The 16,158-nt window shown below is 39.1% G+C and overlaps 1 protein-coding gene across 2 annotated transcripts; it reads right to left on the bottom strand.

Annotated features, from left to right (window-relative positions):
• Positions 1-328: 328 nt before the first annotated feature.
• TMEM52B (transmembrane protein 52B) lies at positions 329-8,849 on the bottom strand. 2 transcript variants are annotated; one of them, XM_082738412.1, is made up of 5 exons: positions 8,256-8,848; positions 5,918-5,961; positions 4,141-4,179; positions 3,429-3,595; positions 329-1,904 (listed from the first exon to the last, which is right to left on the bottom strand). In XM_082738412.1, exons 1-5 carry the CDS (start codon positions 8,307-8,309, stop codon positions 1,663-1,665), a joined length of 546 nt encoding a protein of 181 aa, XP_082594538.1. In that variant the 5' UTR covers positions 8,310-8,848; the 3' UTR covers positions 329-1,662. The 2 variants fall into 2 exon arrangements, with proteins under 2 accessions (XP_082594538.1, XP_082594539.1); XM_082738413.1 differs by lacking the exon at positions 4,141-4,179 and having other exon boundaries at positions 8,256-8,849.
• Between the last annotated feature and the right edge of the window lie 7,309 nt (positions 8,850-16,158).

The following is a 16,158-nucleotide window of genomic DNA, read 5'->3' as shown; positions in this document are numbered from 1 at the left end:
CGGAGTGTGTGATAATGAAGTGATTCATATGGCCGGAGCAAAACAAGGCCACCACAGGGTCATTCGACAATTCAAGCATCTTAACAATTTCCACAGGCAATTTGATAAATGACTCAGGATAAATTCAGCTCACCAGCAGCTTATACTCAGAACATTTCCCCCCTTGGGCTGAGGGAACATTCCAAGAACACATTTAATGAGGTGTTATACTAACCAGCCATTCCCTGGGTCTATGTCTCTATGAGTGCTGAAGCTAATTGCCGAATAAACCTGTTTTCTCAAATATTCCTTACCTCTACACAGACCATTTTCAAAGGAATCACATATCTTCAGTTGTTAACCTCTATCGACAAATCTTTATTGATGAAATAATGTGACTTTTGGTGCGACTTAATGATAACATAACAGGCTAACTGGCGAAAGGAAAAATAAGGCCTAAACTCAGTAGAATCTTAGCCGAAAGGGGAAAATTCGATGTCAATAGTAAGAGTACCAAATACGTGTGCATAATACTTTACAAATCTTGTCATTTATATTTAGTTCACTTGATTTGCACAACAATCCTGTTTTACAGGTGGGATAACTGCTTTAGAGATTATAAGTTTATCTAAGGTCACTGGCAAGTCATTTTTCCCCAACACATCACTTCCTCAATTGTCCAGTAAAATACATTAAATCCTCGTATGTCCAGTATTACATGGGGTGCACAGCTTAGCACTACATGCTTAGCACTACACAGCAGGAATGTGTCCTGGCCGGGAAGGATCCCATCCAGGCTGAGTTCCGAGAACTCAGTTGCTCTAGGGACTGAAGAGCAGCACGGACAGCCATTTCTACCATGTTTCCACTAGGTGGCAGTGAAGGCCACCCTGCTCTAAAGTGTCACTAAAAAGAAAAGCAAAACAATGCCATTCTTTCAGACTTAGGAAAAGACTGCGTATGCATGCGCAAGCCTGCACGCGTGTGCGTGTGTGTGTGTGCACATACATGTGTTTTCTAGGCAGAGGAACTGAAAAATGAATAGAAACTCTCACTGCCCCCTATGTGGTTTCTCACACTGCTAGTGGGTAGCACCAGAGTGAAAGAAAGACCTTGATTATTTGGCTCTTTGATACTATACTGTGTTCTCTTAGCCCATATCTGTAAGGATGGATCATGGACGTCCACAAAGGTATTGTATAATGTCCAAGAGTATCATTGTCACTCAGCATAAAAGGGAATGTTTTCTCAAGAGGAAGAATTCATGACTTTGGTGCATTCCTGTCTGTGGCTGTGCCTACACTATTGTGTATTACGATCTATTATTGTGCTAATGTGGTAGGAGGAAAAAACACTTGCAGTATCCTATGGGTGAAGGAACTCAACTGCTAAAGGAATTCAAGATACTTTTGATGCTTTCTTGGTTCAGTAGTAATCAGCATTGCTAGAGCTTAGTTGCAAACTTTGGCCACTGAATAAAGAATAAGAGTTTCCAATTAGAGCAATTCCATCTTAGAAAATAGATGTGGCTGGAAATGAAGAGTTGGAACTCATCCTTTTCACTGAATAATGTTTAGTTGTCATCCTAAATCTTCCAAATATTAGGGGGGAAAAAAGTTAAATTTGTCTGTCTATAGCAAAGGCGGAGAACCCTCCACCCCTTTTATAAAACCAGAGTTGCCATCAGTTTGAAGGGTGTTCTACCCGAGGAAACTCATCCATTGGAGGCAGCTGCTTCTCCTCTGGCACAGGGGGGAGGTCAGGTGCTTTCTGTCCACACCTGGCCACAGTGAAGCGACTCATGTGGAGAGCTTCTTCGTACCCTGGGAGGGTGTCCAAAGAGGAGGGCAATTGGCTGAGGGGGCTGTGCGAGTGAGCCACAGCCAGGATTCTTCGAGCTGCAGGGCCAAATATTGACTGCAGGGCTAGGAAGGAAAGAAGGAATAGAGCTAGAGTAACTGTGACATCCTCAAAAATCAGGGACTTACAACACACTTAATTCCCCTTCATTTTTAGCGAGTGTCCAAACCATTGTCACTCTTGGCCACAAATGTTATGAAAATGCTGTGAAGCTTGTTTGGAAACCAGCTTCACTCTGCTGAGAGATCCTGTCTTCTTTGGGGTCCTCAGCTAATCTAAATTGTGAACCCATATCTCACAACCTTGTCCTTCCCTTTTACAGAATCGGGGCCCTTTATGCCAACCCACTGATAACGCAGACTCCTTAGAAATATTTATTTCTGTCTTATTTATTTTTTCCCAAAGGGCAGTAAGTGAAGCAGGAAAGGTGGACAGCAATGTCTCCTCTTTTCAAAAGAAATTTCACAATGTTGTGCCACTGCTGTTCTGACTGGTCTCTCTTCTCCCATTTCAGGAAAGAATATAGTATGAAGAAGAGAACAGAAGGACATAAAGGAAGGTGTTTTATAATCATCAAGGTGATGTTAAGCTAACATTTAAATGTATCAACAGATCCACTACAGAACAAAGAATGGAAAGTACACATGATTAATGTCTTCAAAGATAAAAAATAATATATAGGTATTAAAAAATACAGGTTCTCGGGGCACCTTGGGGGGCCAGTCGGTTAAGCGTCAGCCTTCAGCTCAGGCCATGATCCCAGGGTACTGGATCAATCCCTGCATCGGGCTCCTTGCTCAGTGGGGAGCCTGCTTCCCCCTCTCCCCTTCCCCCTGCTTGTGTTCCTCTCTCTTTATGTCTATCTCTGTCAAATAAATAAATAAAATCTTTAAAAAAAATACAGGTTCTCACAAAATCCAAGACATTTTTGAAAAAGGGATACACTCAGAGCTTAAAATAGTTTTATCAAAATAACTTTATGAACTGGGTAATTCTTCCTGTGAGACATTTCCAATATTTTCTTCAGCATTCTACTTTTTTCTTCACTCTATCATTAGACCAATATTTGAGAACACAGCATCAGTGAGAGTCCAGGTCACCATACCATCAGGCTTCTGGAAATGAAAATAACCCTGAGTTCTAGAATCTTTAATGCAATTCAATCCATGTTTCTATATTGTTTCATTGTCCTGATCATTCTTTTTATTTGTCTTCTTCTTCTTTTTTTTTTTTTTTAAGTAGGCTCCTCACCCAGCATGGGGCCCAGTAAGGAGCTTGAACTCACAGTCCTGGGATGAGATCAAGTGTCTGACTCTTAGCTGAGCCACCCAAGTGCCCCCAATCATACCCTTTTTTAAAAAACTTTATTTATTTATTTGACAGAGAGAGAGAGACAGCAAGAAAGAGCACAGGCAGAGGGAGAGGAAGAAGCAGGCTCCCCGCTGAGCAGGGAGCCTGATCAGGGACTCCATCCCAGGACTCCAGGGTCATGACCTGAGTGGAAGGCAGACACTTAATCAACTGCCAAACATGCACCTCCTTGATCATCCTTCCAAACCCCCCTCAGGTTATCATGTCAGAGTACTCACAAGTGATTGTGCTCTGGAGAGTGCTGTCATGGTCGAAAGCTATAACTGTCACTTCATAGGGAGGCCGGCCCTCATCTTCCCCATTTTGCTGGTGGCTCAGACAGCAGCGGAAGCACGCGGAAGTCAGGCCGCACAGGAGAAGCAGTGCCCCAATGACCACCAGCAGCCTGCAGGAAGACCCCCCCGACCTCCCCATGAAAGCTCGGTGATCTGGTGTTTCCCAGTCCTGGCCCTAACTGGTCTTCAGTGTCTACATTTTGACTTTGTTTGACCATTTTACACAGTAATCATAAGATTTTAATTCCAACACTTTCACTTCACAGGCATACTTATTTTGTCAGTAAGACTTAATCAGTTCATTAAAACAATAAGAGATCTAATATGGTTTGGAGGATCTGCTTTCTACTCTATATTCTCCTTTCTATAGATATTTCTAGAACTGAGAAAATACATAATAACTTTTTGAGGTTGGCTGGGGAGATGGTATTGAAATAGGAAATCCTGGCATATTGTCACACAGTTAAAAATGAGGTAAAGAAATTTGACTCCATGAGATGCTAGGTAAGAAGGCTGGCTTCTTACCAGCCTGATGTCTTTTTTTTTTTTTTTCTGATGTCAATATATTTAAAAGCTAAAAAAGTAAAAATGAATGCCCCTGAGAAAAATAAAGTTCCTTTGAAATGTCTTTCTGGGTATGAAAGCTGAAACTTACCATATATACCAGAGATGTACCCAATCTGTGGTCATGCAACTATGGAGAAAGAATAAAGTTTTTTTTGCAATAAAAACATAGTCGGTGCCTATTGTAGTTCCATAATCTGGAATATGAGTTACAATATAGTATGCTACCTTGTTATAATAATAGCATTAAAACTTATATATATATATTATTAAGTTTGCATTTTAATTCCCATTAGTTAACATACAACAAGTTATACTAACTTCAATAGAACCAGCAGAATCTATTGCAAAGTGGGATGCCTTAAGTGTTTAATACTATAGATGGCATTGTGTAAATATTTTGTAAATCATTTTAAGATAGACTAGTGATGATGAAAATGGTGCTAATAGAAAATATAACCATGACTACTATAAACAGTTATGATGACAATTACCAGGAAATAATTTGGAATATAAAATTACAAAGTTTGAAAATGGGTATTAAAGTTAAGGTTTGTTTTTATATTTGAGATCAGTAAAATTTAAACATAAAGAAAATTTCAGTTATAAGCATGAAAGCAATACAATGAAGTTTATAATTTGTGTCTTGCAAATTGCTGCAAAAAGGGTCCCCAGTATACCATAAAAATTCTCACCATGAAAAAACCCCTAAACTTTCACTTCCATTATTAAAACTGATATGCACACCCCCTTAAGCCAAATAGGAAGGAGGAAAAATGTAGAAACCAGTGTCACCATGTTAAAAGTTAACTAACTGAATTTTCTCTATAGAGACGACTCAATTTTATGGATTGCATGGAAGAAGGAGTATGGGCTGAGCTCAGGAGTGGGAAGGGGAGAGGAAGGAAATATTTATCTTTGAAGATGAACAAACTTAATACTAGTTTCTGATGTATTGAACTGTTGACATCTATTGAAATTCTCTTTTACATCCTCTCTTTGGTTGCACAGTTGTAGAACATACAGTTTGTTTTTCAATTAACAATGTCTCCTGTAGGTTTCTTGCATTCTCCATTTATTTAAAGCCTCTTCTAGTCCTAGAGTTATGATTCTGAGTCTGTTAAAAATGATTCTTCCCAAGTGGTAGGTGTCTAAAACCTCAGACAGTGTGACAAGCAACCCAGGTCACCACCATTTCCCCTGGGTTTAACAGTCTTGGCTGTTGAGAAACCCTTCCCATGGTTAAATATTTGTTTTCCTTCAGGCTGGGCAAGTGTTTTGTTCCAACTGCCCCTGCTTTCTTAATAATTTTCCTCCAAGTGGAATGAATCTCTTCCCCTTTTATCTCCTCTGTATCTGTGTAAGACCTTATAGTGATAGGTTTCGATTAAGGGATTACAACCTCAACGTGATAGCTGCATGAAGTCTGCAGGAAGTATTGACACGCCCTAAAATACAGAAAATGCTCATCATAGTTCAGATAGTGAGGTTACTTTGGAATACCCAAACATATCTGCCGGGGATGAGATTTTAAATCCAGTGGGTCCTGATGAGTCACTGAGAAGCATGGGAAGGAAAGCCATTAGCAAATTTCTGTGGCTGTATGAATTGAGATTAATTCTGTTGTTTTAATGGGAAGATAGGCTTTGGAAAAAAATGCTTTCAGTGATGTTATTTTAAGTACTTAGGATGACACAAGGGCATGTCTTCATTTTTGCATGATCCGTCTACCAGACTGGTGGGTTGATGTCCATTTAAGTAAAGATAAAGGGAAGGCAGAGGTATTTAATGACCTCTTGACCTCCTGTTTTGGGTACTAATGTTTTTGTCTGTTTCTCCTTCTTCCCAGTTTGGTCTCAGATACTTACTGTTCAGGATTCACGCAGTTCTCCTCACATCTTGCCGGGGGAAGCTGCAGGAAGGGAAATAGTCTCAGACAGGGAAATGTCTCATCGGTTCGGCTCAGCAGCCTGCCATCGCTTCCCCATGACTCTGCTCTGTTAGTTTACTTGGTGAGAGCCGGGAAAACATGAGGACAAGGTCATAGGGTCAGCCCTGTTTCTTTTCATAGCTCCCATGCCTGTGGATTATTATAACTGAAGTGGGAGAAACTAGAAGAGCAAATATCTAATCTGTCGGGGGGTTTCCATTTGTTTGTTTGTTTCGGTGGGTAAGCATTACAACTTTTGTGAATGAGAGGCAGAGGCAACATTTAAATCAATTTGTCCTAGAAAGGTCCTGATCTATCCCTCAGGATATTGTTATCACCTTCTTAATCTTTCCCAGTTACAAATTGAATTCTACCCCACTCCTCTTTTCTATTCCCTTAGTTCATCAATAACCCGCCCCTGCCACCCAAAAAAGAAGGAGAAAAAGGAGGAGAACAATTTTATTTATTGAATACCCACTTTATGCCAGTCAGGCTACTAAGAAGTTTCAGTATGTCATAACATTTCATCACAATAATCATATAGGTGAGTATATTTAACCTTATTTTGAAAGATTACATGACAGAGGCAAAGGGGTTTAAGCTAACATGAGCAACCGCAAGCTCCTATTGATGTAGCCAGAATTCAAATCCAACTCTATCATATATGTGTGCTGAATGAGTTAGTACAACAAGGGCTAAATCTGCTCTGACAACACCTTGATATTGCTATCAAACCCCTCCTGCTACTGATGATGAAAGCTTCTTCTCCTTCTTTTACCTTGTATTTCAGTTGACTTTTTCCCTCACATAGAGGAACTTTTGTTTAGAAACTTCATCTCTCTTCCAGTAAATCGAATGACTTAGTATTCTCAGGAAATCAACAACAAGGGACAGATATTTGTACTTATTGAGGAAGAGGGGACATACAAACTCAAGACATACCAGGTGAAAAGGATTTGTAAAAGGACTTAAGAGCTGTTCTCTGCAGACAGCATTTGAGAAGCTCCTTTTTTTTTTTTTCTTTTAATTTAAAACGGTTGGCCACTAAGGATGACAAAGTGTGTACTTCCTCTAACCCACCTCTGGTTTTTTGTTTCTCTTTTCTGACTAAAGTTAAGAGAAGCTTAAAGTGCTAAACAGAGAAAATACTTCTTTTTGTGACTATTGCCAAAAAATTAAAAAAAGAAAATTAAAAAGAAAGAAAGTTCAGGGCAAGGAAAAGAAGAGGAAGCAAAAGGAAAATACAAGAAGAAATGGATTTACAGACAATAATTTAACTGGGATGTAGAAAGCAAAACAGTCGGTCCATTCTCCTCTAGGAGATGTACAGGAACTTGATACAAGCCAGTGCTTCATTTACTCTTCCTCTCTCTCTCTTTCTTTTAAAGTAGGCTCCACACTCAGCGTGGAGCTCAACACTCTGGGCTTGAACTCACAGCCCTGAGATCAAGACCTGAGCTGAGATCAAGAGTTAGATGCTTAACTGACTGAGCCTCCCAGGTGTCCCCACTTTTCCTGTTTACTAGTGTTCATCACTGTGTAAACTTTCCCTTGACAATTGTCCAGAATCCTCACCCTACTGACCTTTTTCATGAGTTACCTAGGGCCTTCTGATTTTTGGTGGGGAGAAATAAAAGGTCAGAAGTATTTTTTAAGAGTTACATGATCTGGAAGCATGTAAGTTTCTAGAGTTGTATCAGGGCTGATGTGGAAAGTCTGTTTAGGGGAATTATGTGTTCATTTTGATCATTTATTTGGGATCTTGAGGGATGAATGGTAAGATGCTAAAAGAGAGAAATGGGGGTGCCTGGGTGGCTCAGTGGGTTGGGCCTCTCTGCCTTTGCTCAGGTCATGATCCCAGGGTGCTGGGATCGAGCCCCGCATCAGGCTGTTTGCTCAGGAAGGGACCTGCTTCCCCCTCCGCCTCTGCCTGCCTCTCTGCCTACTTATGATCTCTCTCTCTCTCTGTCAAATAAATGAATAAAATCCCTATAAAAGAGAGAAATATAGATAGTGGCACTTCTAAATTCCCATAGCTATCCTGCATATATCTATGTTTACCCTAATTTCTGTTCCTCCATTTCACCGATGCCATCAGCCACACTGGGGCCATGAATCCTTATCACACTAAGGAAACATGCTAGTCATTCTTATCCCCACTACCTCTTTGGTCCAGTCTATGTCCTTCCCCCCACTCATTTCCCCCATGGTCCTTCTGAGAGCTGATTTGTCTGAGAAACAAACAAAAGTTTTATTTTTGCATTTTCTCAACTCACCTGGATGCAGTACACCAGGGCAGAGGCTATCATGGCCTGGGCTCGCACTCCCATGGGGCCGAACGTCTTCTCCAGGATCAGGTGCAGAGTGTCGACGTCGGTTGCCTCCTTGCCATGCTCTGTTGTCGGTCTGTCTTCTTGACCTGGAGGGCTTAAGCAGACAAACTTTTCTCAGCAATAAATCTTTTGCTCTCTCTCGCCTCTTACTCCTTTGGGCTTTTATATTCTGTGGTCTTCCTCTCCCCTTTCAGCCTGGCTTCTTTCTCTACGTCTATTCTGCTGTTACGGTCTCCACATTGACTTCTCTCTGCCTTCTACTAGTAATTCTTTCTATTTGTCTTTTACTTTCTCCCAACTGTCCCCAAAAGGAAAACATTCAGGGAGGACACATAAGTCCTCAGAATTAGGTATTTTTATAGGCAGTGGTGAGAAACTTGACTTGAGGAAGCTCAAAGGGAAATAGCTGGTGACAGAACAAGCTCTCTTGTCTCCATCAAAAAAAGGAGTAAAACTTTTGGTCCTTCGCTGCGGCAGTTCACGGGGGACCATTGAGTAACTGCCAATCTCCATTCCCTCCCCTCTCCATGTGATTAGCCCTCCTCTCTTGGTTGCCCTCCTCCTTTGAAATCCTCCCCTTCACTATGTTGATAATCAACTCTCCTGGTTCTGGGTCATTTATTTTAACCATTGCAGTAGCCCTGAGGTTGACAAATGGACTGGAAAGCACTCCCATCTTTGAGGAAAGCAGGTCCCCTCTACCCTGACTTTAGTTTCCTTTGAAACACATTAGTAAGACAGACACACATATTTTTTTAAACTGGGTTCCAAAAAATAACGAATAAACTAGGTTCCAAGATCTATGGGTCTCTAGATGTCTCTCTCAAATAAAATCTAAGGTCAGAGTAAAAATAAGCACACATAGAAAGAGAATATTTGTAAAGACACATCCTACAGGAATAAGTGAATACTGTATAAATGATTTATACATAAGTCAGTAGGTTTCTGCTTAATGCAAAGTATTTAAAAAATATTTTTAAATCCAAAGTATTTCATAGGAATATTAGATATCAGTTTACAAAGATTGATCTATCTCAGAAGAACTGAATAAAACCATCTTTCAGATCATATATAATTCTTAAATTCTAATTTTACTGAGTTGTTGAAGACAACTGTTGTGTGTGACTGATTCAAAGAGTCCTCACACAGCATTAAAATATGATATCAGCATGGCAAATATAATGGTTTTTTCCTCTTAGCTAAGGGAGTCAAATAGTGACAGAAAAGCCCGCTATGATACTGATGATTGGACATCATTAAGTTCCAAAATTAAATGAGCACTACACTATTTTTCTTTTTAATGTAAATAAGACAGAGATAGGATGAAGAGTACTTTCCAAATTTCAGCAGAAAACTTGACAAGGTGGGAGGTATTTCTTAGGACAAGCAGGGCAGGAAAATCCTGGCCCTCCACTAAATTCTCTGTGGTTTCTCCAAGCCTTCATTGTCCCATTTATGAAACAGGAGGGGAATGCTCCCTTGACCTGCCCTAGGAGTTGTTTCAAAGAAAAAATACTATCAGAGATATGAAGTCATTTTGATTAGAATCTTTCTACTTAGATTGGCCTGTCCATGGTAGCATCACTAATCTCTCCCTGCTCTTTCTCTTCTCAGAGTGACAGGAAAGCATCGTGGCTAAGAATCCAGCTAGCTTATCTGGGATTAAATACTTGCTTTGTCACTTATTTTTATTTATTTATTTATTTTTGCTCTGTCACTTATTCGCTGTGCAGTCTTGAGCAAGTTATCTTATCTCTGTTGGGTCAGTTTCATTCTTTCAAAATGGGGTAGTAATAATTATGTTACTTCATAGACTTATAGAGACTAAGTAAATTAATGTGTGTGAAATACGTACAATTGTCCTGATGCAACAAGTGTTTTTATAAGCGTTAGCCAGCATTATCTTGATTTCCATTCCAGCATTATTTTGCCAATGACCTTCACCTTCAATATGCTGAATAATTGAAGTCCTCTTAGTGTATTATAACCATGACCATGTTTTAACTTTCCTGGTATTCCAGTTCTTAAGTATTTCCCCTTGCTGTTCTGGTCATATCTTCTCCCAATCATATCAACCGAACCGGCATGAACAGGTTTGCCAATTAACATGATTTTTACCTGTTACACTTTCCGGCATGTGATTGCCATAATCGTTTTGCCCTCTAGCTTTCTAACAGGTTTGAACAAAATGGGATTCTGTTAATGACCTCCTTGTTACTTTTCTTTCTTAGAATTATTACTGCCATTTTGTTGTTGTTGTTCTCACTGAATTATTCCTTGAAGGAATAGAACTTCCTATTTATCCTAATGCAAGTGATCATGCCTTGTGTCAATTTTAATGCTGAGTTCAGTCCCTGCCAAAGCCTCCATGTCAGGAATGATGACAGAGGAAAGGTCCCTGTGGGAAGGCTGAAGAGTGTAGGCACTGGAAGGGCAAGTAGCTGAGGGAGAGGGAAATGACCTCATTTCAATCCTACACAATCTTGTTGTACTTCCATTAAGTTAGTGAATCATTACCTTATACTCAGGTTGTTAAGGACTTGGAGTGGAACCAATGGATGGTGCATGTACACAGACCTTTTCACCTATGTCTCAGGAAATTGTTAGACAAAAGTTCTAACAAGTAAAGCTAAAAAATTACTAATTTCTGGCCCCTTTGATTATTCTCCTTTTGACCTTGTCTATATCAGGTTACCAACTAAGAATTTCTTTTATTTCTGTGCCTCAGTGAAATAGAGGTCAGGACTACCCTCACTGTGAGTCATCAAGCATGAGTTTTGGAGTGTTGAGCAATAAGTTAGGCCATATCCATGGCTTCAAAAATAGATAATAAAGCAGAAGAGATCAGTTCCATCTTGCAACTTCTCCACTAGGAAGTCCCTCTAGCTTATGAATCAAAATTTCAGTGTAAGCACTTCAGAGGTGTTGACCATCAGGGGTAGATATGAAATTCAACAAAACAGAAGGATTGTTTATCACAAAATTGTTAGTTTTATATGCCATCTAACACATTACCACAAATTATCTGAGTAATAATGTACAAAAACACACATTTTTGTTTATCTCACAGTGTCTGTGGATCAGAAATATAAAAACAATTTAGTTGGGTCCTCTGTATAGGATCTCACAGGCTGCCATAAAGATGGCTATTGGGTTGTGTTCTCATCAGACAGCTCAACTGGGGAAGGATATACTTCCAAGCTATGTCAGGCAGGAATTCATTTCTTTATGGCTAATGATTTGTGAAAGCTTGTTTCTTTAAATCTGGCCAGAGAGGAAGAAAGGAGTGAGAGCACCTTTAGCAAGATAGGCACTATACCTTAGGTAATCAGATATACATGATCATATATGATCTATCACCTTTGCTACATTCCAAGCCACAGATACCACCCACACTCAAGGGGAGAAGATTATACAAGGGCATGAACATCATGAGGCAAGGATAATGAGAACCATTTAGTCTGTAAAACCTGTCCAACTTTCTGCTACATCAGGATTATAGAAATTATCCCATGGATCTTTAAAAACAGAAGAAATACAAATGTCCCTCAATGGATGAATGGATAAACAAAATGTGGTATATACATACAATGGAATATTATTTAGCCTTAAAAATAAAGAGAATTCTGATACGTGCTACACCACAGATAAACCTTGAAGACACTATGCTAAGTGAAATAAGCCAGATGCAAAAGAACAAATACTGTATGTTTCCACTTATATGAGGTACTTAGTCAAATTCACAGACACAGAAAATAGAACGGTGGTTTCCAGGAACTAGGAGAAAGAAAGAATGGAGAGCTATATTAGTCAGGTCCTCCAGAAAAAACCAGAACCAAAAGGATGTGAATATTTATAGAGAAAGACCTATAAGGAACTGACTCATGCAATTATAGAGACTGGCAAATCCAAACCTGTTATGTGGATCAGCCAGCATGAGTCCCAAGAGAACCAATGATGAAGTGCCTCTAGCTTATGAATCAAGGCTGTCTGCTGGAGAATGTTTTCTTATTTGGAGGAAGATCAGTGTCTTTGTTCTATTCAGGTCTTCAACTGATTAAATAAGGCCCACTCTCATTATGGAGGGAAATCATTACCCTACTGATTAAAATGTTAATCTCACCCAAAAACATTCTCAGAGAAACTCAGAAAAATATTTGACCAAATAACCGGGCACCCCATGACCCAGACAAGTTGACACATAAAACTAAACATCCAGGAATTATTATTTAATGAATACAGAGTTTTTAGTTGGAGAAGAAGAATAGTAAGCTGAGTTCTTAATTGGCATCAGATAAAAAAGAGATGTTCAGCAAATCATTTACATTTTTTTGGGCTTCATCTCCACCTTCTCAAAATAAGAACTGAGATATATTTTCCTTAAATTTCTTTGTATTTTTTAAAACCTAGCTTACTTGGGTGATGTCTTAATCACTAAGAATCCAAGTGTTAACTATTTACTGCTTTCAGAATATTACAGAATATTACAATTTAAATGGTATACCAAGGTGATAGGAAAGAATGAGTTTTTATTAATAGAAGGAGATCTATCTACTTCTAAAGAACTTGTAATTTGGTTTTAGAGAGGGAATAATTGTAATGGAATTGAAAATCTATAGAATGCACTATCAGAGTTTATAAAATGAGAGAGTAAAAAACGCTTGCAATCCTACCTCGAGATTTTGAATATAGAGGATTTTTTAAAGAAAAAAAAAATGAATTGTATTTGAAGGGAGTACAGGATTTGTAGACCTCATCACCAGGTCCTGGATCACTTAGTGATGTTTTTATCAGTGTGGACCCAAAAAAACAATGGATGATTATTCTCTCCTGGGTTTCATGGGTGGGGAATGAACGTGAATAACTGAAGTCTGAGAGATCTAGCTCAATCTTAGACCTTCTCTAAAGAATGTAGTTATTTCTAGTGTTGTGTGTATCCTTGGATGTTTTAGGTATATAGTCATATATGTCCTTCCAAGACAGTTCTTCCTAGGACAATCCATAAAAGGTTACTAGGAAGTGACGAGCTCGTAAGGAAAAAAATGTGTCAGATCAACAAGTGTGCTTCCATATCACATCTTTTTTTAATTTTTTTTAAAAGATTTTATTTATTTATTTGACAGAGAGAGATCACAGGTAGGCAGAGAGGCAGGCAGAGAGAGAGGAGGAAGCAGGCTCCCTGCTGAGCAGAGAGCCCGATGCGGGACTCGATCCCAGGACCCTGAGATCATGACCCGAGCCGAAGGCAGCGGCTCAACCCACTGAGCCACCCAGGCGCCCCCATATCACATCTTAATCCACTAGAATACTAATGGCATGCAAAACAATTGAGTCACTGAGGAATCAAAAAGTGTTCTCTTCACTGTGACATGACTTCAGTATTAATTCATTATCAAAAACACTTTCCTGGGATTCCCTGGGTGGCTCAGTTGGTTAAGCATCTGCCTTCAGCTCAGGTCATGATCCCAGAGTCCTGGGATCAAGTCCTGCAGAGGGGTCCTCATATAGGACCTGTTTCTCCCCCTGCCGGTCGTGCCCCTTGCTTGTGCTCTCTCTCTCTCTTTGTATGACAAACAAATATATAAAATCTTTAAAAATAAATAAATGAAAAATAAAAACACTTCCCTGAGATTCTACTTACGTGAAAGTCAGCATGGTGAATGCAGTTAGCAATCTTGATTCCTGGCACTCAAGATCAAGGGAGGTGTTGTGGGGCTTGAGTGATAAAGGTAAGTAGCACTTATCTGTTACAAGCTGGTTTGACTAGGATATACTGCTATAGGCTGAGCTTTTTTTAGTGAACTGTATCATGGAGTAAAACTATTGAATTTTTAAAAATATTTATTTACTTATCTATCTATTTATTTATTTTTAAATAGAGAGAGCAAGCTAGCAGAGGGGCAGAGGGAGGAGAGAGAGAATATATATATATATATATATATATATTATATATTTATATATATTATATATTTATATATACAATTTATATATACTATATATATATATATATATATATATATATATATATATAAAGATTTATTTATTTATTTACTTGACAGACAGAGATTACAAGTAGGCAGAGAGGCAGGCAGAGAGAGAGAGGAGGAAGCAGGCTCCCCACTGAGCAGAGAGCCCGATACGGGGCTCAATCTCAGGACCTTGGGATCATGACCTGAGCTGAAGGCAGACGCTTTAACCCACTGAGCCACCCAGACATCCCAGGAGAGAGTGAATCTTTAAGCAGGTTCCACACTCAGTGCAAAGCCTGATATGGGGCTTGGTTTCACGACCCTGAGATTATGACCCTAAGATAATGACCTGAACTGAAATTAAGAATCTGACGCTTAACAGGTGGAAGCACCCAAACACCCCATCGAGTAAATCTTTAAATGACAGGTGACCTATTTTCCATTTGGTCTCAGATACTTGCACAGAAAAAGGTAATACAAGTAATCCAGGAAAGAGGAGGGAAATAGAATCTTAAGTAGGCTGTCAATATCAGTGATTTTTCTAAATAGTTTCCTAGATATTTTATTTGTATGTTTTTCTCCAATGTTCTTTTTGGATCTCCTCCTTTAATTTTTTTGTCATGTAGTTTATTTTATTTTATTCTTAAAAGATATTATTTATTTACTTATTTGTCACAGAGAGAGAGACAGCACATACCAGCTGGCAGAGTGGCAGGCAGGCAGAGGCAGAGAGAGAAGCAGACTCCCTGCAGAGCAAGGAGCCCGATGCAGGACTCTATCCCAGAACCCTGGGATTATGACCAAGCCGAAGGCAGCGGCTTAACCTACTGAGCCACCCAGGCATCCCTCGTCATGTAGTTTAAAACAAATTCCAGATATCATATCATTTTGGCTGTAAATACTTCAGAAAATATCTTTAATACACAATTTTTTTAAAAGCATATATAACTACAATAAGATGTTTCTTCTCTGGTTAGGAGGTTATGGAGGGAAAATAGGTGAGAATTCTATCAATGAATTCATATAGGCAGCCTTATGGGGAGCTTGCTGAAGAGTCTTTGAGACTCCGGTTATTTATGTGTAAAATGTATCCTTTGATGGGCAATTCAATTGTGCTGAGTATTACTACTACTAATATTAATAGCTATCATTTATTGAGTTCTTATGTTTGAAGTATAGTATTTAGCATTTTCATGCACTATTTCATATGAATCCTGATAGCAACATTATCAACATTATCCAGTGGAAATTCCAGTGTCCCAATTTATGGACAAAGACATAAGTTAAGAGTATTAAGTAATTCTCCAAGATTATAGACTAAGGTACTAGGAAAGGAAAGATTCAAAGCCAGCTCCATCTGGCTTCAAATTTCTGCTGCTTTGTTATACTCCTGCTATCTTATACTGCTACTATATGAAAGAGCACTCCTAATTAACTTCTAAAATTACCCACATCACCATGGCTGGAGATGATTCACATGTGATTAACTCCAAAATTTCTAATCTATTGATGATTTAAACAGTCAAAATTAAAAAGGAAAATGTGAGGCTCACAAAAGCCACAGTATAGAGGGTCTGCTACAATGCAGTAAACAAATATGGACAATGGAATTAAGTAATCTGGTTTAAATGCATAGTCCTCCACAAATTTAATGTGACTTACTCTTTTGAGTTTCAGTTTCCCTATCTGAAGAGTGAATACAAATGCCTCTCCTCTAATGCTCACAGAAAATACAGTTTTCCCTTTCATAAATTACCTAATGAAACATCCTGAAATACTAGCAGAATCACCACTTTCCCCACCTGCCTTAGGCATAACCCAAGAATTTGCGTCAGCCAACTTCCCAGTATGAAGCAAAACCTCTCCTTCCTCCTACC

The sequence above is a fragment of the Mustela nivalis genome (assembly GCF_964662115.1).
Source record: "Mustela nivalis genome assembly, chromosome: 7".
In the NCBI taxonomy this organism is placed as follows: domain Eukaryota; kingdom Metazoa; phylum Chordata; class Mammalia; order Carnivora; family Mustelidae; genus Mustela; species Mustela nivalis.
The sequence above is the reverse complement of the archived record's forward strand: the minus strand, read 5'-3'. Positions and strand labels throughout refer to the sequence as shown.